The 23,753-nt window shown below is 42.1% G+C and overlaps 2 protein-coding genes and 1 long non-coding RNA gene across 6 annotated transcripts in view; 2 read left to right on the top strand and 1 right to left on the bottom strand.

Annotated features, from left to right (window-relative positions):
- The first annotated feature begins 247 nt into the window (after window positions 1-247).
- LOC117822792 (von Willebrand factor D and EGF domains) lies at window positions 248-3,604 on the top strand. The gene is made up of 5 exons (XM_034697706.1): window positions 248-713; window positions 1,252-1,347; window positions 2,151-2,255; window positions 2,939-3,034; window positions 3,330-3,604. The coding sequence occupies exons 1-5, from the start codon at window positions 479-481 to the stop codon at window positions 3,440-3,442; spliced, it is 645 nt and encodes a 214-aa protein (XP_034553597.1). The 5' UTR covers window positions 248-478; the 3' UTR covers window positions 3,443-3,604.
- A 23-nt stretch (window positions 3,605-3,627) lies between these two features.
- Window positions 3,628-23,753, bottom strand: part of LOC117822791 (von Willebrand factor D and EGF domains) — a 40,439-nt gene continuing 20,313 nt past the window's right edge. For 2 of the 4 annotated variants that reach the window (XM_034697702.1, XM_034697703.1), the window contains exons 5-32: window positions 22,756-22,830; window positions 21,929-22,158; window positions 21,659-21,748; window positions 20,991-21,138; window positions 20,387-20,601; window positions 20,114-20,187; window positions 19,611-19,884; window positions 19,184-19,380; window positions 17,894-18,750; window positions 15,872-16,008; window positions 15,426-15,590; window positions 14,770-14,874; window positions 13,775-13,889; window positions 12,016-12,272; window positions 11,240-11,459; window positions 10,682-10,819; window positions 10,085-10,279; window positions 9,373-9,762; window positions 9,064-9,159; window positions 8,812-8,907; window positions 8,618-8,713; window positions 7,801-7,896; window positions 7,465-7,560; window positions 6,680-6,775; window positions 6,492-6,587; window positions 6,222-6,317; window positions 4,769-4,866; window positions 3,628-4,348 (exon numbers count right to left, since the gene is read on the bottom strand). In XM_034697702.1, the coding sequence (XP_034553593.1) occupies window positions 4,334-4,348; window positions 4,769-4,866; window positions 6,222-6,317; window positions 6,492-6,587; window positions 6,680-6,775; window positions 7,465-7,560; window positions 7,801-7,896; window positions 8,618-8,713; window positions 8,812-8,907; window positions 9,064-9,159; window positions 9,373-9,762; window positions 10,085-10,279; window positions 10,682-10,819; window positions 11,240-11,459; window positions 12,016-12,272; window positions 13,775-13,889; window positions 14,770-14,874; window positions 15,426-15,590; window positions 15,872-16,008; window positions 17,894-18,750; window positions 19,184-19,380; window positions 19,611-19,884; window positions 20,114-20,187; window positions 20,387-20,601; window positions 20,991-21,138; window positions 21,659-21,748; window positions 21,929-22,158; window positions 22,756-22,830 (4,763 nt within the window). In that variant the 3' untranslated portion in view covers window positions 3,628-4,333. Of the gene's footprint in view, window positions 4,349-4,768; window positions 4,867-6,221; window positions 6,318-6,491; window positions 6,588-6,679; window positions 6,776-7,464; window positions 7,561-7,800; window positions 7,897-8,617; window positions 8,714-8,811; window positions 8,908-9,063; window positions 9,160-9,372; window positions 9,763-10,084; window positions 10,280-10,681; window positions 10,820-11,239; window positions 11,460-12,015; window positions 12,273-13,774; window positions 13,890-14,769; window positions 14,875-15,425; window positions 15,591-15,871; window positions 16,009-17,893; window positions 18,751-19,183; window positions 19,381-19,610; window positions 19,885-20,113; window positions 20,188-20,386; window positions 20,602-20,990; window positions 21,139-21,658; window positions 21,749-21,928; window positions 22,159-22,514; window positions 22,700-22,755; window positions 22,831-23,753 lie in introns of those variants that run through there. The other 2 variants (XM_034697704.1, XM_034697705.1) reach the window with 2 other exon arrangements.
- On the top strand, window positions 5,050-10,869 carry LOC117822794. The gene is made up of 3 exons (XR_004633247.1): window positions 5,050-5,169; window positions 10,050-10,351; window positions 10,690-10,869. It is a non-coding gene; the product is annotated as an uncharacterized LOC117822794 (long non-coding RNA).

Here is a 23,753-nt window from a genome sequence, read left to right as displayed (position 1 = left end):
TCATTGATTTTGATTGATAAACTTGATCTTTGAAACATTTATGATCTTAAATGTAGAAAAATAAAGTTAGCATAATGTCCAGCCAACTAACCAGGTCCATATATGGTTTTGGGGATCTGCTTGATTTTGACATGAGGTTATGGCAATATCAAGATAATGTTAAAAATCTAAAATCTGTAACTGAGATGGTATTCTGAATGATATTCACCAAACTTATTTTAATTCACCTGTAACAACTTTCACAAGTCACTACACACTAAACAGTCCCCCACAGCAGGCTCTCTCCCCGCCCCACGTGCTCCCCCTCAGCTCTAATCTGGTTGTAGTTCTCCTGTTCCTGACAGCGGGGGCGACGCGTCGTGGAGGGGTCTGAGGGGTCTCCGTTCCTGTGTGGGAGACTCTCTGTTGCATCTCCGTCCATCCCACTGCTTTGCTGTCTTCTCCTTCTTTTCCTCATCCCAGTTTAGAGGAGACTAAAATGGGTGTAGTGGGTCTCGGTCCAGTGGGTCTTGGTTCAGTGGTGCTCCTCGCGTCCTTGGCGGTTCTTCTCGGAGTCTGCTCCGCGGGTTCGGACGCGCCCCGGGGCGTCGCGATCGGGTTCGTTTTTGACCCCAAAGCGACCTGCGACCCTCCGTGCAAACACGCGGGGATCTGTATCCGAAACAACACTTGTTACTGCTCCAGAGGGTACGAGGGGGAGACCTGCCAGTATGGTGATGTGACACACTTTATTCTGCTTTTATTAGAATAATGCATGTCAGAAAATCTGATTTAACAAATATTAAATTAGAAAAGTACATTTATATTATGCTTCAACTTGTCTGTGTTAAATGTAGCCTACTGTTCTGCAACACTACAAATGCTTTCTCGATTTGTAGATCATAAATGTAAATGTTGTTGAGTATTGCAGCTAAATGCATTCACATAAAGTAAGCAATAGAAGTTTTAACTAAAAGAGCATGTTTCTCCTCAGAGCAGCTTTCTGGCACTGAAGCACAACACTTGCATAAACCCACATGACAGGAAAAATCATTGCAATTAATATTCACAATAACCTTTGAACTAGAGTATTTTAACAGTAATTCAAAGCTTGATCTGTAAGGCAACTGGACTGGTAGAAAATTCTTGAAAGATGAATTTTCTACCAGTCCAGTTGCCTTACAGATCAAGCTTTGAATGACCTGGATGACTGAGAACCTTCACAAATTTTAACATTAATGTCAAAATGTTGTGTTCCTTTGTTGGATGCAGCTAACTGTTACCCCAAGTGTAAGAATGGAGGAGTGTGTCTTCGTCCTGGGAAATGCAGATGCCGCCCGGGATATGGAGGAAGATACTGTCATACAGGTGAGCAGGATTGTTTGCATTAAAATAAATAATTCATCCAATAGTTATATAAACTGACAGAAATTAGAAACTTTAAAAGCTTTGTACTCTAAACTACATTTTTCCAGAATAGCTCACATTTCAATCATCAAGTTATCCATGTGGAAATCAGTCTTACTCTGCTGCTTTTGCCTGCTGCAAATATCCAGTGTTTCTTCTTCCTCAATATGAAACAGTAGAAATATATCCATACTCCAACACAATGCTGTCCTCTTTAGACATATTTAAATTACTCCCAGCCTCTGGTTGGAAAGTAGCACTGCTTATCAGGAATAAAGGTGCAGCAGTAGTTCAGCAAGCATGTTAAACATATGTTTAGTCATTATGTGCTTGAAACAGAAATGTAAATTTGCTCAAAGATAAAGAAATCTTGATTTACCACAAAGACACATGCAATGAAGTGCAGGGTGCAGCCTGAGAAAGAAGAAGTTTTTGTTGTCTTGCATGAATATTTTACAGGAGTTTGCCTTTGAGAAATTATGAGTCATGACTGTCTTGATAATTTGATCATCAGACGTATAAAAATATGAGGACTTGTGACTTAATGTGACTCAGGGTCCTGTAAACATGCAAGATTATTTTTAAAGGGCCAAAAAAGTTTGATAATTAGTGCTTTAGACTCAGGTTTTACAGAAGATGTAACTGAACATAAAATAGTTGAAGCAAGTTATGCAGCCTTCAACCATTGAGCCCAGGCCAGGTAAAGCCACTGTATCAATCACGCTGCTGATGTGTGATCTGTGTGTGTGTCTGTGTGTTGGCAGTGACCTGCGAGGGCGGATGTTGGAACGGAGGAGAATGCTCTGCTGTCAACGGCGTGGCCAAGTGCATCTGCCCCTCAAGCTGGAGCGGCTCAAAATGCCAAGAGGGTCTGTTTATAGCAGAGTCTAATCACCCCATTCACACCACAGGTCAAAGTCACCAAATGGAGCCGCTCCCTCAGCTGCAGCCGTTCATCAGCAGCTAACACCTCCTCAAAACTTCTTAAATGCTTTTCCAGGTCCAAGTTGCTGTCACGTCAAGAAGCGACATGCAGGCTTCCTCTGCAGAGAGCGGCTTGTGGTCATTGTGGCGTTTAAGTTTCTTAAATCTTGAGTTGTTGAGTTAGACCTTTAGTAAAGTGGAGAAGTGAAAGAGCAACATGTCAAGTTTCTTGTGGTCTAAGTTTATTCCTCAAACCAAGCTTTTGCAGGATGTTTGATTTCAGCACTCAGGCCAATATGTTAGCTTATTGATCCCCTAAGAAAAGAACACCATCCTGTTAAATATCTATCCTTTTATTTGGATACAGTGAAACTTTTTTGGGTGTGTTTGTTCTTGAAATTGAAGAGACAGTCCATGAGAATGACGGTGCTTGGACATGTTGGAGACTTGTTTTCTGACCTATCCAAATCATGAATGAAAATTGGCAACTTCCTCAACTTGTTGACTATTCCAGCAACTAATCCAGATTAAGTTAAGGACAGCTCAGTACATTTTGTCAGCTAACCCTAAAGATGAACTTCTCCCTAGCAGGCTGAAAATACCTCTCTTTTCTTGATTCTGTTTGCAGCGATCTGTCCTCAAGGCTGCAGGAACGGGGGACTCTGTGTGGCTCCAGGAATCTGCAGCTGTCCAGAGGGATGGCTGGGTGGCGCCTGTCACACTGGTGAGTTCAGACGAAGCTTTTTAACATGCATCAATGCATTTTACAAGCACAATTGAATCTTTAGTCTCTATTCTTCCTGCTTTTTTTTGTCTACGTCTTTGAATCAGCTTACAAAGGTGGAGTTAAATTTGGTCTGAGTGAAAGTCCTCAGCAGCTCAGTGTTTTTCCAGATGTGATAAAACCCTGACATGGACACATTCAGATCTTTCCCCATCGTTAACTTTTGTATTCCTTAATTGATTTACACTTTTTGTGTTCCTGTTGTCTCCTTTGTCTGTCTTCGTCTCGGCTGTAGCTGTGTGCTCGAAGCCCTGCCTGAATGGAGGGAAGTGCATTTCTCCAGACAAATGCCGCTGTCGCCTCCCCTTCTCTGGCCCTCACTGTGAAGAGAGGAAAAAGTCCCACTAGAGTGACCCTGCCTGGGTCAAAGGTCAATGAGGAACAGTTACAGTGGTGCTTTTAAACATGTTTTACTGTATGATTTGACTCAACCTTCTTAATGTCCTCATTGGACTGTATAAACACGTGTACTGTATTTTTGATGAGAAGTGAATAAAGGAGTGAATTGTGTGCGGTTTCAATGCTTCTTTGACAAAACAAAAACATTAAAATAGTACATTTTTCTTTATTTTGTCACAGGTTATTTGTACCATAGTGTAATCTAGTGTTGGCTTTAATACATACTTTTAGTATCAGTGTAAATGGATAACATTTCATAACTTAAAGGGGCCAAATCAAACAATATATTAATGAAAGCAGATAAAAAATACAAACAAATGTGACCTATCATGAATCCCCACAAACTTAAATCAATGTCATCAGTTTTTAACAAGTTTATGATGTGTACCGTCTAAATAAGTCATCGCTAGTTAATCATACTCATAACTAAGAAACAAACAGTGCACATCAGTGTGGTGGAGGATAAACCAGGATATAATTATAAAAGCTTACAAGTGATTCATCAGCGACACCGATTCATCTGACGTTGACTTGTTTTTGCAGAACACCGTGCAGCGACACACCTCTCTGTAGAAAGTCTCTGAACGCACAGGAGATGTGTTGCACAGATGTGTGTCTCTTTCAGCCTTGAGGTAGTGATTTAAAGGGATGAACAGACAAGTGCAATACATCATGTCCCTCTGCTGGCCTTCAAATGTGCACAGAGCCACTCATACGAGCCAATACACACTCACACACTCACACACACACATTCACACACATTCAAATACATTTCTGGAGCTCTCTTCTTGCCTTGTGCATTTTGTAACTTCTTTCATCCCGTTTATCGTCTCTTGTCCATCATACCTGTGATGCCTGTAAAGATGCAAACATACACATATTGAATTTACACTTCCTGTCTTTCAGTTTAATCTAAACGTAGTGATGTTTTAGTACATTTTTGTAACATGAATAGAATAAGTCCAAGTGTAACATCATGAGCCACAGAGGATCTTACTGATAGATAAATATCAGGTTGGTGGTTTTACATCTTTTGCTTTAGTTCTTCAGCTTTTTCTAGATTCACCAGAGACTCTGTTAGACGTCCAAAAGTAAAATAAATCCCATTATCTGATCCATGATAAGGACTTTGGACCATTTTGTTATATTACCTGTGTTTCTCAAACATTGCCAGGTATGCATGTCTCAAAGGAGCACTCATTCTGGCTCTGTAACTCCTCTGTAACCTTCAAATCATTCAGTCTCTGTGGTTCTGTAGCTGCAGTGTATGCTGACCTTTATTGTGCAGGTGAGTCCCTTGAAGCCTTTCCGACAGTAGCAGTAGTCAGGGAGGACACACCTCCCTCCATTCATACACTTCTGTTTACAGACCGCTGTGGAGAGAATCAATATCACAGGATGTTTTTTAAAGAGAGGGTGTTGTGCTCATTTTCAGGGTTTTCAAAACGTCTTAACTTATCTCAGGCTGGTGTCTTTGAAAACCCTCATTTCAGCCTTATCTAAAATGCTTCATTTCAGCTACTGTCTCTTTAAGCCCCCCCCCCCCCCCCCAGGACTCCGGAATCCTCCTCCATTTTTGCCATGCTACAAACTTTGCCATCATTTCTCTATTTAAAAAGACCAATTAGGAAACATGGCGAGATGTTATGGACCCCAAATCTGAGCTGGATAGTTTGGTGAGTGACAAAAAAATCACCAGCAGCAACAAATAAGGATGTTTCTGTTTGGCTTGTTTTACATTTACCTGCTCTGTTTCACTAATCGACGATGTCAAATCTGGTGTCCCTCTTGACTTAGTTCTTGTGTGACTTTTTGAACAAGTTGTTCAGAGAAGACTGCGGTCTAACAGTTTGAAACTTTGCCCACATTTAGTGTTGAGATTCAACATTTCAAAGTTATATTTTTGGGGCATTTTTGCATTTGATGGATAGGACAGCTATGGAGACAGGAAATGTGGGGAGTAGAGAGGGGGGGAGGACATGCAGTGAACATAGACTGTAAAAAATATGGACGTAGTATCCGTGACGTCACCCATCTGTTTCTGAAGAGCTGTTTTGAGACCAATCGGCTGCAGCAGCCATATTGCTTCTGTCGAGCCAGTGTGACGTAAAGAGGCGGGCTTTGAGCCTCCTAGCCAACAGCTGCAGTGTTCCCACAGGCAGCTGTGCCTCTCATTGGAAGACTGGTAATCTCAATATCTTTGAAATTGCCGAATTAGAAAAAAATCCACCCCCCTCACAGTGAGAGGACGTCGAGAAATTAGCTATTCAGACTACACTCATCTTTTGTACCAGGCTGTAAACATGTTTATTAATGCTGCAAAGATCGTCTTTTCCCCATTCATGTGTATGTGATTTCCGGTACTTCCGGAGCCAGCCTCAAGCAGATCCTCGATGAACTGCAGCTTTTAACACTTCCGCATTGACTCATATTTTTAGACCGGAGGTTGCCGCTTGGCAGTGAATGATTGAGGCCGTAATCTAACCTATGACCACTGCAATGAGGGCAATGGCCTCTTTATGTGGGCCGCGTGCTTAGACTGCTAGGCCAATGGCGCCCCTACAGATTCAACATTTTAACTTGCTAAATATTTGTCAAATATGAAAAAGCATCGTATCACCTCTGTAAAGAAAAATCACTCGTCTAAATGTATCGTCTGATTACCCCAACCACAAACTGCTGAATGGTAAAAATGCAGCTTCTATACTTTAATCCTAATCAAACTCACGTGTTTGACACTGGAGACCTTCCCAGCCGGTGGGACAGTGACAGGTGTTTGGTCCCAAACACTCACCGCCATTTTTACACTTTTGCAGACAGACAGCTACAAAGAGGACAGAGAGGGAGACATGAACATAAACACAGTCTACAGCAGCCTGGAAGAAGACTTTTACTACATCAAAACTACATGATACCACTATCTATAGGTACTACTGCATATTGGTTTTGTTACATGTGATCTACATGAGCTGCAAAAGTGCAACATGGAGTCACTCACGTATGTTGCACCTCCTCCCTCTCCACCCTGATGCACAGGAGCATGTGTTGGGTCCCACACACTTGCCTTTGTTCATGCACATTGGCTCACACACACCTGGAACACATTTATTTACACATTAGGAAACCACATTACCATTACAGACACACATTAGCATTAAATGAGACTGTGTCAGTGATCGTACTTACTCTTCTGACAGCGTTTTCCTGTGTAGCCTTCAGGGCAGGAGCACACGTTGTTCCTCATGCACTGACCTCCGTTCTTACAGGGAGGAGTGCAAACAGCTGAAAAACACATCAATGTTAAACTGTGATGATATGTGGAGTCGATGCACATGGGGAACAGAAATACAACTCAGATTTATGAACACTGGCCTGTTTATGTCTCCTGCAGTAAGCAAACTGTTATATTATATCTAAATGAGGAGGAAACTTCTCTTTGGAGTGTGAACACCTGAAATCAGAGCTTCTTGTGAGGTGAAGTCTGCCTGCTGAGATCAGTGTGATTCAATCGTACAATAAATAAACCCTGAAAGGACACTCTACATCAAATTCTCTTTAAGGCCTCAGACTAAGGCAGCCTTTAAAGTTTTGCAGCTTGATGATCCACACTAAACAAACATAAATGTAGTGTTTTTAGACTGTACTTGATTGTATTTGTGGTCTTGAGACTTGTGTGTTCTTTCCCTTTCCATTTATTGCATAATTCAAATTTCCTCTCATAGGGACAATAAAATACACCTAACTTGGTAAACATGTTTCTTTTTGTTTATTCATCACAGACCTTTCTGAAAGACACTATCAGCATAAAAATATCACTCTTCAAACCTAACTAACACTGTACTGAAGAGTGTGGTCATATTAACACAAAATCAGACGTCCTTCTTTGCATCTCAAAGCAGCTAGGATGTAAAAACTTTCCCTTTTTCTGCACAGTTCATTTCCCTGCACACAAGTGTTCATCACAGTCTCACCAATTTGACACTGAGAGCCGTAGAAGCCACCAGGACAGGAACAGATGTTTGGTCTAATACAGGTCCCTCCATTCAGACAAAACGGGTTACAGAGAGCTGTGAAGACAAGGTTCACATTAAGATACCACACACAGACACATTTTTGAGTCTGGAGAAAAAAGCCTGTGCATGACACCAGGTTCAATGAATCTTCAAGGAAACTGTGAAAGTTTCAGGGCTTAACTGACTTAGGATCAACATTTCTGATAGTTAATGCCCTCTATAACATAATACATCAGATCTGTGTTACATGGAAGGAGGTAAATGTCACATTTGCTCACAGGTGTTGGGTTGTACCTGAGTTGCATGTTGGTCCGTACCAGCCAGGTTTGCATTTGCAGACATCAGGAGACACACATTCACCTCCATTTTCACAGTGCCTGTTACACACCACTGAAAAAGATAAAGGAAGATTACACACCTTTCTAAATCTATCCTCAAAGTGTCAGCCTACAGAGATTTAACTAATACTGTTTATTTGTTTCTTGCGGAGAGGTAAATGATGATAAAGATGGATACCACCCTTGTGTTCAATATAAACCTAGATCCAGAAGATTTTATACTTGGCTCAGCTTAAAGACCTGAACAAGGGGAAACAGAAAGCCACACCTATAGTCACATAATTCCCTTTTTACCATAACTAATGATCACAAACTTTAAAAGTATCTCCTTTAGTCAGTCAGAAATTAGCTTTTTTCCCGACTACAGGTTGAGACATGAAATATGTCTTATTTTAAAGATTAAATCAACAAGATATAAAGTGTTTACTTCAGCCAGGTGTCAGCCATGGTGGCTGTGTTCCCCAGATTACAGTACTTAAGCCAAGTTTACTCTGTTGGCAGCTGACTGTAGCTTCACATCTTATCATAAAACGTGGAGGTACTATTTGTCTTCTGTTTTACTTTAGTTTTGATTTGTGCATTCCTCTTCCTCCCCTTCTTCTTAACTTTTCTACTCTTACTTGACATGAACTGTTTTATTCTAGTTCCTGATCTATCCAGTAAAACAAAACATGTCCTCATCTTTCTACCCACATTCAGGAAGCCCCTTCGTTCAAAAGATTTGAAAAAACACGTCACAAAATGTGTCACTGATGTTTTAAGTGTCGTCTCACTGATTTCACATCTGGGTCCCACGTATCCATACGGACAGGTACACAGGTTTCTGGCCAGACAGGTTCCTCCATGTTGACAGGACGGCTCACAGCTAGCTACAAATCAAAGGGGATGGAAAGATAACACTCAGTATCAGTCTTTACTCTGCAGTGTGTGTGTGTTAGTATGCTTAACAGATGTGACCTCATGTTACCTTCCTCACAGGTAGGCCCACCGTAGCCCACAGGACACTCACACACGTTGGGTCTCACACACTTTCCCTGATTCTTACAGTCGGGTCGACACACAGCTGAGAGGAAGAAAAGTGAGGCGCTGAAATTAATGAGCCGAATCCTCAGAGGTGATTAAACACCAACATGCTGGGACAGTGTGCAGACGACTCCAAGGTCTAACGTGTGATTTACAGATCTTTATCCAAAATAGATAATCATGTTCTCCTTCTCACCGATATGACAGTTGTAGCCGGTGTAGCCTTCCTTACAGGTGCAGGTGTTGGGCAGAGAGCACTCCATGTTCCTCCCACACTGATACCTGCACACAGCTGAGACCAGATCACACGTTTACAGAGAGAAAATCAACTACTAACTTTAATCACTTCATCAATCTTTTCCTTCAAGCCCCATAGAAATTTTTTTTTATGTTGTATTCAGCCACCCACTGAAACTAAGTGTATAAATTAAAAAGTCCCACGTCAACTCTCACACTCTTATACTGATCTGAGTTATTATCTTGAGACCACTTTGACTCTACGTACCTTTACATACGACTCCATCTCCGGTGTATCCGTACGGGCAGCGTCCACACTTGAAGGATCCTGTCACAGTGGGCTCACAGGGAACACCAGGGAAGCAGGGCGAGTCAGCACAGGTCACAATGTGAGACGGTGACCCCCATCTGACCCCTGTGGTGAGGAGGTCGTGGTTCAGCTCCACCTCAGTTTGACTCTGTGGCAGAGCCGTGGTCTTTCTGTCGCTGGAGGACGTCCTCCTGATACTGGAGACGGTGCTTTCAGGTCTGGTCCTCCTGTCCGAGGGTCTTCTGGGTGAGGTGGGAGATGATGAGGAGGAGGAAGTGGGAGATGTTTCTCTGCTGGAGTTTGGTTTGAGGAAATGATTTTGACCATCTGCTCCACTGGTGACCTGACCTGTAAAATACTGGAAGTTAGAGGATAATGACTTAAAAACTACCAAATACACCTGTGGTTCATCAGTAACTCGTTAAAGTCTCAGTGTTTCCCTACACAAGTCCAAATTAAAACTCTGGTACGTCAACAAGTTTAAAGTGAGATGTTGCTTTGAATGCAAAAATAAGTTCAACCATAACTATTCTAATACATTAGTATGAAAAGCCCTCAAACATGCATGTCGATTTAACACTGTCTTAAAATCTTAAAATCTAAAGTTAACAGATCACAGCTCTTTTTATCTTTAGGTATTCTGAGTTGAACGACCCCCCTTTTCTCTCACCTGCTGCCGTGCATGTCCGTCCATTTCCAATGAGACCAGGAGGACAGGGTCCACAGACGAACCCCGCTGAGACATGGGTGCTCTCAAAACACTGAACCCCCGGGTGACACAGCCGCCTGGAGCACGGTGACGGGCCCGAGGGTTTGGATCTGTGAGGAACCTGAGGAACTCTTACTGGTGTGGTCGCTGCTACGACTGAAGGGTCAAAACAAGAATAAAAGAACCTTTAATGTGACAAGAATACAAAAAAATGAGGAAGAGGAAGAGGTGGACACATTTATATTTCTTGAAATCAAAGAATTAACACATGCATTAGATGTGTTTATTGTTAAAACAGGCATTATTTAAAGGATATGTTTGGTTTTATTCTGTATTTTTCCTTCATTATCATAACACACAAGCACTGTGTGTGTGTCAGTTCATTTCTCTGTGTCATAGAGCTCCATTGTTTACAAAAACTACTTACAACACATCAGAGAAACACATTTTATCTCTCTATCCTCCAACAACAGAACCACTTCCTCCTGTTCCAGGATCATTCACTAAAACCGACTTTGCACAGCTGAATGAAAATGAAACTGTTGATTGATCACTTACGTGTGCAGGTTCTCCCATCGCCGCTGTATCCTTGAGGGCAGAGTCCACAGATGAAGGAGCCCAGCGTGTTGTTACAGTTCACTCCAGGAGAACAAGGCTGAGAGACGCACTCATCTATGTCTTCTCTACACGTGCGGCCTGAGAGCAAAACAATCAACAGACAAAACAATATGTGTACTTTTCATGAGTAAAATAAATAAAACAAACTTTATAAATGATGTCGTCTTTTAAATCAGAAACAAGGTTTGATGACTGAGTTGATAATCCAAAAATATCTGCAGAACAAATTTTCAGTTGTTTACATTTTCTGATTTTTCATATCACATGGGTTCCTCTGTTCCCCAGGAGTAATGGTCACAAATCCCACAATTTAAACCCAGGTCATTCAAAAAATTATTTAAAGAGGAGCATCAATATGGTTTTAACTTGTGCAGAAGAATTAGTGTTATTGTAGCTATCTCATCTCTTAATATTTCTTCAAAGTGCAGCCCTGCATCCTCTTTGTCAAGCCCTCCTGAGGTTTTTTGAAGAAGTACAGATCTGCAGGTTGATCCTTACCCGTCATTCCAAGCGGGCAGATACAGGAAAAGGAGTTGGGTCCGTCTATACAGCGGCCCAGTCTGCAGGGGTTTGGTTTACAGTCATCGATGTCCACTTCACACCTTTCACCTCTGAACCCGTCCTGACACACGCAGCGGTACTCCCCGCTGCCGGCTGGGAAGTTGACGTTGGTGACACAGGAAGCTCCATTCAGACACTCACAGGAGCGCACAGATACCTGATGGAGTTTTTAAACACAACAAAGATGAAACCTCCTCAGAATGACTCTGACAGACAGTCAGGACATGATCAGTTGTAAGAAGAAAACTACGTATCATTAGCTCCCTCTGGTGGACGAAGGGACATAACACTTCCTATAGAGAGTGAAAAGATGTGGCTCTCACTGCACCAAAAGTCTTTAAACCACAAATGTACTCTTTCCTGTAAATCCACACTGTTGGCTTGTGATTAAAAAGTGATTAAGGCTGTATACCACATTAAAATGAGTTATTAACTTCCCTATAGTGTCAAAAAAAAAGTTAAAGGAATAAACAAACTAAGGGAAAAATCATTTTATTTGAACCAAAGACTTTAGAATTAAACAAAAAGTCACTAAAACAGCTTCTACAAATTACTAAGTGTTTAGATTTAGATGTTTAGAGGGTTGATTATATTTAAATGATGCAGTTCAAGTTATTTATTCCTTAGATCTAGGCTACTTAAACTTATAAAAGCTACAATTGTAATCATTAGATAAAAGTCAAACTAACCACCTCCTCTGACGTCAGTTTTACCTGTAAGGAGGATCTGGTCTCAGCGTTACAGTCGTCTGTCACGGTGAACCTGAAAGTGTGTGTGTCTGAAGCCTCAGATGTGGCCTTCCACATCAGCAGACCGGCCGGAGACAGAGATGCTCCTTCGGGGCCTGACTCCAGAGTGAAGAGCACTGCTGAGCCCTCGGGGTCCTCAGCCTGTAGCTGGTAGATGAAACTCTCACCCTGGAAGGACTGGAGACTAAACGATGAAGACAGGAGCGCTGGAGGCTCGTTCTCTGAGGGGAAACAAAGAAGGGAGTAAGTATGTAACAAAAACTATAGGTGAGTTACTGAGGGTGCTGTCAGGGGTTTTAGTGGTTTATGAAACAGGCTGAAGTTAATGTTGATACTTATTTATGACCCACAAAAGCAAACAAACCTCAGCATGTAGATCAACAATTTCTTTCTAGTTATACTTAATGTTTGAAGAAGTATTAGTGGGAGTGATTCACTGCAAGCTGCTGAAAATATTTATTTTAGTTTCCACAACTAAGATCGATGTTGAGTGATACATTTGACTGTTAAAGGAAAAAAAGAGTCGTTTTTTTTGTTTGTTAAAATTGCTACAAACGCACCTGAAGGAAAATCAGCAGGTAAGAGGTATTTTTTTGTCCACAGGGGGGCGCCATAATAAAAAAAACTGAAAATTCCTTGCAGGACCTTTAACTTTGGCGTATGTTCATGGTTTGTTGGTTGTTGTGAGTTTCTATCAATAGTGTTTAGCTGGGAGTTTCTGTCATCATTCAAAGGGGCCAATGGAGAGTGAAGACGCATTGTTTGTGTCTTTGAAACAAGTCCTTAATGACAATTAGTTCTTCATACTTATTTTCTGATTGATGTTAAGAGTTTATAATTTAATGTATGAGCTATTATTATGTTTCTCAATTTTAGGAAGGATGTAAGGAGCTCAGGTTTTGTCCACTTTGGTGCCCCTGTGGTGGACAAAGTTGTACCTCTTACCATTTTGCCTATCTCTACATGTCCTGTCCTGAACATAAGTCCTGTTTTCTGACAAAAATCTCCTCCTGCTTCCTTTTTACTGTCAAACATACTATCCACATGAATATTTTCACTGTAAACAAATGATGGTTCAGCATCGTGTTGTTAATCACCTAGCCTGTCACATAACTGGTGTCTGTGTTTTTAGGCATTATAAATAACTACTTATAGCACGTCTTATTTAATGTTTTGATTATGTCATCAGCCTCAGAAACTCAGCGCCACTGGTCCCTAGAATTGAATATATGGATGAATAATTCAACAACTAAATGCATGAAAAATGATTTGATCTCAGAGCAGCCCGGTCAGTAATCCACACCTTGTCCTGTCGTTATCAACGAGATCAATAATTCATCCTCAGTGAAATCAATGGATCGTTTTCAGTCACTGCCTTTAAAGTGAGCAGAGCACCGTTTGACCTACTTTAAGTTGAAGAAGTAAAGTTGGTCCAAAAGTGTAACAATGAGGTAAGCTGTCCTCATATCAGCGCCTCGGGATTGAACAACTTCAATGACTCCAATCTGCACAGAGCTGCTGACAAATTATCACAACAGCCCAGAGCAGGAAAGAGGAACCTCGGCGATGGCTATCCAACCTCAGCTGTACCGAGGATGTGACAAATGGACAACTTTTTCAATCACTCTGTGAAAAGTTCAGGCTCCACTTCTTCTGTTTATGCCGCCATGAACGAGCTGAGAGACAAACTAGATAAGAAACAAAGACGTGTTCGTGTACGTACTCTCTGCGATGGACCACGTGTGTTTGGACGAGTCAGGGCGACATGTGAGGCAGGGGCTGCTGGGATTGGACTCCCCCTCGTTGAAACACAGACCGTCAATGTTGCAGGTTTTCTCCTGGGAAGGAAAGACAATCATTCACAAAGAAATAAAATCTCAGTGTTTATTTTATCTTCAAAACAAATTGTGTTTCAGAATTTGACAGACATTTTGTTGTTCATTCATAAAAAAGTGCCACCCTGACCTGCCTCAGTGAGCTGCACAGATTATGTTGAGACGAGTTATTGAAACACTAAAATCAAACTTCAGTGTTTAAGGAAACTTGACGCATTCAGCAGATGTTACCATTACTGTTACAGCTGCATGATTTAACATGCAAAAACAATACATGTGATAGACATGTGCAACCTCTCTTCAATACTGCTTGTAGATGGGAGTGGATAAATATTGCATTTATTAACTGCAATGTATTCTGGATGGTTTTTAAGGAGAGCTCAGAGCATGGTTATTTATGATACTTTAACAACTGTACAGTAAAATGTGTAATGCATTATATTTTGGTGTAAAGAATAGCATTAGTAATCATCAAACAGCAGCTGTCTCTTAGTTTAGAACAAGAAGTGGTCCCTAAGTTTGCTGCAGTTTGCGATATGAACGTTTCCATGTTTAAAGATCATTTCCCCAAGCAAAGAGGGACACAGAGCTCTAAAACCTGATGAAGAGTTCTGGGATTGAATGAATGGATGAAGATGTGATAGTTACAAAGAATAAGAGAAGCAGAAGATGTATCTTATGACATATTTCATCTACAGTATATATTACTTTTACAATTCTCTGCCCTGTTGAACAAAGCTAATTTATAAACACTGTGCTTTTCCCTCCAGGATAAATAAAGTATTTCTGATTCTGACCCAATGGGACAAACCTGGTTGAAAAAATAAAATAAATAAATGATCCATGTATTAAACCCTTATCTCTGTAAAGAAAGCCATCTTACTCTGAGGGTACAGAGGACTTCAGTGTTGAGGCTGCAGATCTGGCAGGCTCCGTCATACAGAGTCAGGATCTTGGCGTTACTGTAGCTGTAGCCATCGTTGGAAACCTGCAATCAGCAGAAGCTTAATTACTGCCAAACACTGGAAAATGCATCAAACAAATTGACTGAATGAACTGAACTATCAGAGGATAAGATGTGTTCTTTTGTATTTCTCCTTCAGGTCAACAATATAAACCACAGGTGCAGAGATACTGGGAGAACCCAGCTCTGTAATAACTGCTCTTAAGGTTGCCGAATCCAACAGTTATAAAAATACAAAATACTCCAGAACTCGACTTTGTTTTATTCACTTGGCAAATGAGTCTTAAAACTGTTTCACACCAGGGAGTCCTTGTGAAATCCTCCAGCTGTGGACTCTTTCCACGGCTGCAGCCAGCAATGAAAACAACCCTCACATCTGTCTGCTTTTCATCACTTCAGTCTAAACACACAGCCCCATCTTAAACGGAGGGATTGTGAAATGATTTAACATCTTGCAGAATAAAAACAGAGCGTGTGTACACCCTGCACGGGAGAATGACTGAAGGCCGGGATTGAAAAGAGATAAAACATCACAGCAAGAGAAAGAAAGGAGGATTAAAGGCAGAGAGACTAACTTTGATCTGCCAGCGAGCCAGGGGTCTGTTCTTTGCACCTTCCAGGTCCAGGTCTGCAGGAGCCCGGCTGTCCTGCAGGGGGAGCTGGCACTCTAGAGCTGTCACGTCCAAAAAGACGGCCCGGATGAACTGGGGCTCGTCCAGAACCCAGTCTCCATCTGCAAACTTGACAAGAGACACACAGGGAGGAGGGGGAAGCCATCGTTGGCAGGGTGGGGAGGAGAGAGTGAGATATAAGACATGAGAGGATGAAGAGGGACAAAGAAAAGGGATGAAGTGGGACATGACAGCTGTAAACATTAGGGGTTAACTGGATTCTCATCTACTGTTATGCTGTTATGAGTTTCATTGTTCAGAGTCAGATTTCATCCTTCAGTATCATTGTTTAAACTGATGTATTTTACATGATCAGGTCACAAACGAACAGGAAACAAAGTATAAAGTACCTTTTCTTTCACAAACTCACACTTGAGCTCGTAGGAGTCCTTGAACCCTTGGCCGTAGACCTGGATGGCGGAGCAGTCTCCCTGCCGGACGTCACACAGACCCTCCTTCTCCAGCTCAGTGATCTCTGGGATCTGGTCTTCACAACATCAACCACAGAGAAGAAGAGCAGACCAGCATGCACGGTTAGACTTCAGAATTTACAGCTCAATGATAACTCTGTCATCAAAAACAGAGACATGTGGAAACACAGATGTGCGAAAGTGAGTGCCAAATATATCACAGATATATGAAGTGTGGCTGCAGGTCAATTTAATAACATTTTAAATAGCTTTGGCTTGATACTGCACTATAAACGTACTATCATGAAACAGCTGGATGTTACTTTTGTTATGAAGTCATGTAGCCAGCTGGCGTGTTCAGCTAAACAACTAAAATTAATGTTAAAAACTGACATTAAAAATCTCAAACATGGCATCTTTCAACCAAAATCATTGATTAACCAACTGCACCAACACTCAATGAAGAACTTTCACTTGCATCATGACCTTAAACAGACGAGTGTCAAATGTGTTTGCAAAGAGTAACACAAATTGATGGACGTTGACAAATGCATTGAACCGAGCTGCATCAGGGTGGGACACAATGTCTTCAGTATTGTCTTCCACACCCTACTCTGACGGCTGAACTGTCCCCACATGTTTGGAATCCTAAAACCGAAACAGTTTCCCTCAGACAAAGCTTTAAATCTGAACTCTTACAGGATTTTATTTGACAATCTCAAATCACATAGAAACAGATACTTCATGTGTGATTTAAAATGCAAGGTTGCCACCAGGATGTCAATTTGCTTCCACACAAAAACATGTGTGGTGAGGGATCATAGACTGTACATTAAATGGACGTATTTCCGTGACGTCACCCTGTGGATCTGTTTCTGAAGCACTGTTTTGAGGCCAATCGTCCTCGGGAGCCATATTGCTGCTGTCGAGCGAGTGTGACGTAAAGGGGCGGGCTTTGAGCCTCCTAGCCAACAGCTGCAGTTTTCCCGCCTGTCAATCAAGTCAGCTTTGCCTCTCATTGGAAGACTCGTAATCTCAATATTTTTTAAATTACTGCGTTATGAAAAAATCCCCCCCCCCCCCCCCCCTGTACAGTGTGTGCCGATCGAGAAATGAGCTATCCAGACTACACTCGTCTTTTGAACCAGGCTGTAAACATGTTTATTTCTGCTGTAAAGATCAGCTTCTTTGAATTGGTGTGTATGTGGTTTCCGGTGCTTCCGGAGCCAGCCTCAAGTGGACACTCGATGAACTGCAGTTTTTAGAACTTCCGCATTGGACTCATATTTTTAGACCGGAGGTTGCCGCTTGTGAGGGATGCAAGCTTCAGCATTAGTTTTTTAAAAATCCATATAAAACAATTTTTTGTAAAAGGGAAAGATTTTAGACGTAAACTGAAGTTGTATTGTTGTTTCTGACAATGTAGATCTTCAAAAAGATCTGGTGATGTCAGTCAATGGCTTTTTAATAACACTTGTTCTTTGGGGAGTATTTTTAAGTTGTATTTTTGGGGCTTTTACACCTGTATTTTAGAAAGGAGACGACAGTGGATAGAGCAGGAAACAAGGAGAGAGTGGGGGAGTGACATGCAGGTAAGGGGCCGCAGGCTGGAGTCGAGCCCAACACTCGGTTTTGAAGTGAAGGCTGATATTGTATTTGGGGGTTTTATTATATTTGATTGTTCTTGTTACTTTTTGGTTGTCTTTAAACTTTGGAACATTTCACAGTTTGAGAATAAAAGTTTTAGTGCTCACTCATCGACAAACTATAATGAAAATGACACTTCTGTACTGGAATCCCTGTTTAATACCATTGTATACACTGAAGCCAGTATATCTGTGATGAGCTAATGGGCTCATTTATCAGCTTAAACAAAGACTTCTCACGGACTGGTTTGTGTGTGTGTGTGTGTGAGTGTGAGTCTGTGTGTGTGTGTGTGTCAGTGTATGTATCATATGTTACCAGCCAGCACACTGCAGTCATACGAGCCAAATCCAGGGAAGCACACACATCCCCACTCGGAGCACTGGCCGTTCCAGTTGCACAGGTTTGGACACTTGAGGATGGAGAGAACATCCTGGAACTCTTCTTCTTTCCTCCTCTCCTCCATCAGTCTCCTCTCACACTCGTTCTCCAGCAGAGGTAACGTTGCATTCAGCCACGACAGCTCGTCCTTCAGCTGCAGGTCGGCGACACACATACCCACAGTGCTGCTTATCATTGACTCTGGAAGCAGACGCCTGCATCCTGTCGCTATGCTGGAGTTTGCCACGGCCTGCTGGCAGTGAGACCTGGCCTGCTGCTCGCTCAGGCCAGAAGGTGTGGGCCAGGTGAGCGAGGAGTCTGGTTTGACTGCAGCTTCATGGTCCTCTGGGAAAAAGTAGGTGAAGCCCTCTAAATCCGACTGGCTGAGACTCTGGTGTGGAGAGTTGGAGACAAAGCGGTGAGTCTGCCTTCTGCCTCTACGTCGCTGCTGGTGAGCTGATGTTGAAGCTCTGTCCCTGGACCGAGCATCCCGACCTCTACTCTGGGTGTTTTGGCTGCTTTGGCCCGGAGGCAGCGGCTGTCTGTCACTCCCATCACCTGTGAGTAATTCCACTGAGCTGATGTATTCAGCGGTGACATCCAGAGTGGGGATGACACCGGAGAGATGCACGTTGCCGTGATGAGAGCAGGTGGAGCCAGAGGAGGTGGCTTGTTGAGATCGGGCTCTGGGGGATGCGGGGCGGGGCTCCACCTGACAGTTACAGAACCTGTGGGGGCTCAGGGGACTCAGATGGGATGGCACGGTGTCAAACAGGCTGCTGCCTGGAGGGAGTCTGACAGAGCAGAGGAGAAGACGTCAGTGAGGAGGGAACACTGTTTGACAGCAGGATTTTTCAGTGAAGTAAAAACCTAGTGGAGGATCCTTGGCTCCTGGACTTATTTACAACAAGTCTTAGATAATTGTTCATACAAAACACAGCCCTCATGAGCTGACAGTAACGTCACTTTAAACAACACTTATTGTTGGTGAAACTCTGAATCAAGTGGGTAAAACATTTAAAGTCTCTGTAGACAGATTTTGTGGCCCCTGTGATTCTACTTTCTGTCTCTCCCTGGCATGTTTTTAAATTCTCTTCTATACACACTTCATCTCCTCAAATCTGGATTTGTGTCTATTAATCTTTAAAGAATCTGACAACTGCAGAGGAAACAACATATTTCTGTGTCCAAAAGCAAAAATGAGGACCAAAGAAAAACAACACTGACCTCCATGCAGAGATAAAAGCATAGAGATCCTCCAACATGGCGCCCCCGGCTGATTGGAAGTCGTTGTCTGACCGTCCATCATAAGTCCCACACAGGCCCTCAGTGTGACTCCAGTCTGAACCAGGAGCTCTCAGTGTCAGACTCATTCCCCAGTTAGACACGTCGGCTCGAACGAAAGCTCCTGATGAGAAGGTCATCTGCAACACATTCAAAAGATCAACTCGTGACAGTCGGGTGAAGACAGAGATCAATTTGGCTTCATCAGTAAACAGCAAAGTTAATAAACGGTTTAAATATCTCTCGTTTCCCTCCCTTCTGAAAAAGCAACATTTATAGATTGTTGACGACATGTTAAAGTAAAATATATTGGTCCTGCTGGCTGTTAGGGATGTAAGGATACACTCAACCCACCCTCCTCCTCACTCACCGTGACCTTGCGTCCCTGGTAGGACTCTGTGATGCGGATGCCGCTCTTGCTCAGGTCTCTGTTCTTCACAGAGAGGTGAGGTTTGGTTTCTCCCATTTCTCCATTGCACATGTCGAAAGCAACGACATCCCCGCCGTCCCTCACCACAAAGCCGCACACACAGGAGGCGGCGTGCACAACGCTGCCGCACTCCCACTGACGAACGTGGACTTCAAACGACCACAGGCTGCTCTTATAGAGAACAAACGTGCCTATCTGGTAGTTCTCGTAGTGCCTGTGAGGAGACAAAGGAAATATATTCATGGAAGGTTTTTTTGTCGTACAGCTTTTTATAGATTAGAAGATGTTTCCTGGAATATTACACAGGGCTGCTACACACATTATAAAATAAAACCTAAGAATTTCCACATATAATGACATCTGCTTAACTACAGTCACAGACAGTAAAGTTTATCATTCATAGACAGAATGCTTCAGATGAACTAAGAAACAGGGGGAAGTACCTGCCATCAAAAGTGATGATGTGTGGATCAGAGAAGGCGTAGCAGTAAGCTGAAGGGACGTCCTTCACTGTGATCTGTTAGAGAGACCAAACATACAATTCCTGAAAATACATCATCACAGTACAAGAAGGTAAAGATGCCTCTCTACTTCATGTCTAATAAATAATAGGATCATATTCTAATTAAGCAAAAATCATAATATAATCAAAATTCAATACTACATGTAGTGTCAAAAATCATCTTTTTCCTGTAGGGTAGTTTCATCCTGTTTACCTCCACTGGTTCTGGCGAGTACCCATTCCAGAGAAAGTTCTCTGTGATGATGGATTTCGCAGATATCTGAGTTGTCTTGTTGCCGTCTTTGACAAAGTCAGTGATGGGGCTGAAGTGGATCAAAGACTGGCTGCAGATCCCATCCCTACAGGGCCCCTCGGTCAGATCCACCGTACAGGAGGACAGAGACAGATCTGCACCCAAGAAGGACTCATCTGTAAGACAACACAGGATGAAGTTTGAGTTTGTGTGGTTATAAACATAATACAGAGCAAAGAAATGCACACAGGATGAAGAGCTGGTGTTGTTAAATAGATCAACCAGTGTACTTTCAAGTATTGTACTGAATTGTATTGAACTTGAGGAACCTTGTGTGACCTCCATGGTTAAAATAAGCAGGGTTTATCTAGTTAAATACATTAAATATGAGAGATTTAAGTTACATTAAGAAAACTTTTTATTGCAGTTGATCTTTTGGAGTAAATCTAAAGACATTTTGATTACTTAATTTAACCTGATATCACATATTTAGCCTTCAATAGTACATTTAAAATTTTTTAGCAGGTTTACAATCCGTTGTCATTGTGTTGCTGTGAGTTCTCACCTTGACTGCTGGTGCTGAGCTTCAGAGACAGGGTGCACTGCTCTGTAGAGAAGGATGAACCCTCCAGACATGGGATAGGAACTGTGCTCTCAACCACCAGCACATACAGCCTCCCATCCTCAGACACACTGTTCACCTCCGGTCGTAGCTGAACAAAACAACACAACAACACTTCATACATGTAAACTTTATAACCAACCCAGTGATCATATAACTTTGGTCTGTATTGAGTCTCATGACCAACTTCTATCAGAGCTTTTCTGGGGTATGAGCAGACAGTCAAATAAAAACAGCTCATAACTGATCTATGGCCCGTTTAAATTACACTGTTTGTTCCCACTTCACTTTCTTTATTTCTGCAGATACAGACAAAATGCAACCAGAAAAAAAACACCAACATGAAGATAAATTGTCTATGCAACATCAGAAAACCACTTTTGAAAACATATACTGAATACTTATTGATGCAAATAAAGGACCTAGATTAATGCTGAAATACTGAGATGTTCGTCTGAATTTTTATCCACATGTAGAACTGTGACTTTTCTTTTTACGTACACAGGCACACATATTCAAACAGATGTGCAGAAACATTTATTGCACCAGTAAAGTGCATCTTCTATTTCCTAAAAGACTAAAAGACACAATTTAAGAGTGCTGTGATGTACCCTTATTCCAGCAAAGAACTCCTGACTTTCCACTGAAGCACTGTGGACATCAGGAGAGTCTAGGAAGAAACTGGAGCAGGAGCAGTAGATCTGTGGAAGGAGGAGAGTGAGAAGGATCTCAAATACAGCAACACACATGACCAGCATACCGTTAAACAAAACAACATGTTGCAAAGCTTCAAAACATCTTCAGTCACTCTCAATTAAAAAGACTAACTGCACTGGATTTGACAGAACCCTCTCAAAACCACCTCAGTCTCAGCGTCAGACCTTGTCACCCAGACGGAGGTTGAAGCCGTCCAGCTCGATGAAGTCGGAGGTCTGGATTGTGGTCTCCTGCTTGAGTTCCTCCCTCCTGCCCTCAGGTGAGAGACGCGACCAGGCCACCACGTATCCCAGAGAGCTGTTGGAGCTGCTCTCGAAGCTGCACTTGAGGTAGACCGTGTTTCCAGTCACCTCCGAAACGATCACTGGTGGAGAGGGAGCGGGAGGCTGCTTTGCTGACAGGAGAGAGGAAGACAGAGGTGACGTTAGGCAAATTGTTGGAAGTGAAAAGTCTACAACAGAGATGAAAAGGGAAGATAGGACAGCAGTTAGTCTCCAAAGATCATGTAACCTGGGACAGTTTCAGAGTTTCAGCTGGGGCTTCCAGTTTAGGGAAAGTCTAAGGTTACAGCATAATCTTATTTGGGTCGTCAACAAATCTACAAATCCAGAAAGGTCTGCTCTCTGAGTTGTAGAGGTGAAAAGTGAGCTCTGCGTGGATTCTATCACATTACACAAGTTAATGAACACGTTTCATAATACTTTTTGATCTCTAATTAATCATCCCTCCTCATTCCTTCTTCCTTCCCACCTCTGCATGCTTCCTGAAACCTGCCTTGGTGTAATTCACAACCTTGCTGAGGGCCGTTGTTATGGAGACGTGGCCCAGCGGACGCCGGGGGACACATGCTCAGCTCATTAAGAGGAGCGGTGAGGGGGCCGACGGTGCATTCCTGACCACATGGCAACTCCCTGACCTCCTGATTGTTTTGGTGTTTGACCTAACATGAGGAGACAAGCGTAGGCTGTAAACACAGCAGCAGGAAGCTCACTTTTACATGTTCCATCCACATCCACCTCATCGGGGCCACAGGTCAGCGACGGTGTGGCTGCCGTGTCTGGCATCTCTGTGAGGTAGATAGAAGGAAAAACACACAGAGTTATGAATCCAGATCAGACATAACAGATTACACAACATCTCTGTTTGGTGCAAATTAAACTTTTATCTCTTTTATTGCTTTTTTCTTTCTGTTCCTTTATTTTCTTTTAATGATTTTAAGGCTTTTCCTTTTTTCACTGTTTCATCTACGCTGTGTTTTAAAGTTCTTACATCACTGCTCTCCTTTCAGATTTACCACTCACCATTATACTGGGTTCTTGTCTTACCAGGGCTCTAATGTTCTTGGGTTCTCTGTCATTTGGGTTCTAATGTCATTTGTGTTCTTGTTTAGGCTCTTACTTGTTTGGGTTCTCATGTTAAATGGTCTCCATTAATGTTTAGGTTTATTATGTTTGGGTTCTTACATTTTTTGTTGTTTGGGTTCTTATGGTCATTGAGTTACACTGATGTTTGGGTTCTCTGTTGTCTTGGTTGTGATCTCATTTAGGTTCCTTGCATTTTGGGGTTCTTATGTTGTTTGGGTGCCTTTGTTATTTGAGTTATTGTGTTGCTCAGGGTCTGTTGTGGTTTCTTGTTGTTTTGGTTCTTTTGGTGTTTGTGTTCTTTGTTGTTTCAGAATTTCTTTTTGGGATTCCTTTGATATTTGGGTTATTATTTATTTAAGCTCTTTTGTTGTTAGGGTTTTAATGCATATCGGGTTCTTATATTGATTGCTTTGTTTTCTTTAGTTAGGTTCTTCTGTTGCTTGGGTTCTTTTGTTGGGTTCATTTGTTAATTAGGTTTTTCTTAGGGTCTTCACTTTGTTTTGGTTCTTTGGTTGTTTGAGTTCTGTTGTTGTGGTTTGTGTTCTTTGGATTAATTTGTCTTTTAAGGCTCTTATGATGATTATTTTTTATTAAAAGTACTTTGTTCTTTGTTGTTTTAGTTATA

The sequence above is a fragment of the Notolabrus celidotus genome, chromosome 12 (assembly GCF_009762535.1).
Source record: "Notolabrus celidotus isolate fNotCel1 chromosome 12, fNotCel1.pri, whole genome shotgun sequence".
NCBI lineage: Eukaryota > Metazoa > Chordata > Actinopteri > Labriformes > Labridae > Notolabrus > Notolabrus celidotus.
The sequence above is the reverse complement of the archived record's forward strand: the minus strand, read 5'-3'. Positions and strand labels throughout refer to the sequence as shown.

Coding starts and splice junctions, on each gene's coding strand:
- LOC117822792 (XM_034697706.1), top strand. CDS start 479: ATGGGTGTAGTGGGTCTCGGTCCAGTGGGTCTTGGTTCAGTGGTGCTC. Junction 2,256..2,938: donor CGGCTCAAAATGCCAAGAGG/GTCTGTTTATAG, acceptor TTCTGTTTGCAG/CGATCTGTCCTCAAGGCTGC. Junction 3,035..3,329: donor GGGTGGCGCCTGTCACACTG/GTGAGTTCAGAC, acceptor TCTCGGCTGTAG/CTGTGTGCTCGAAGCCCTGC.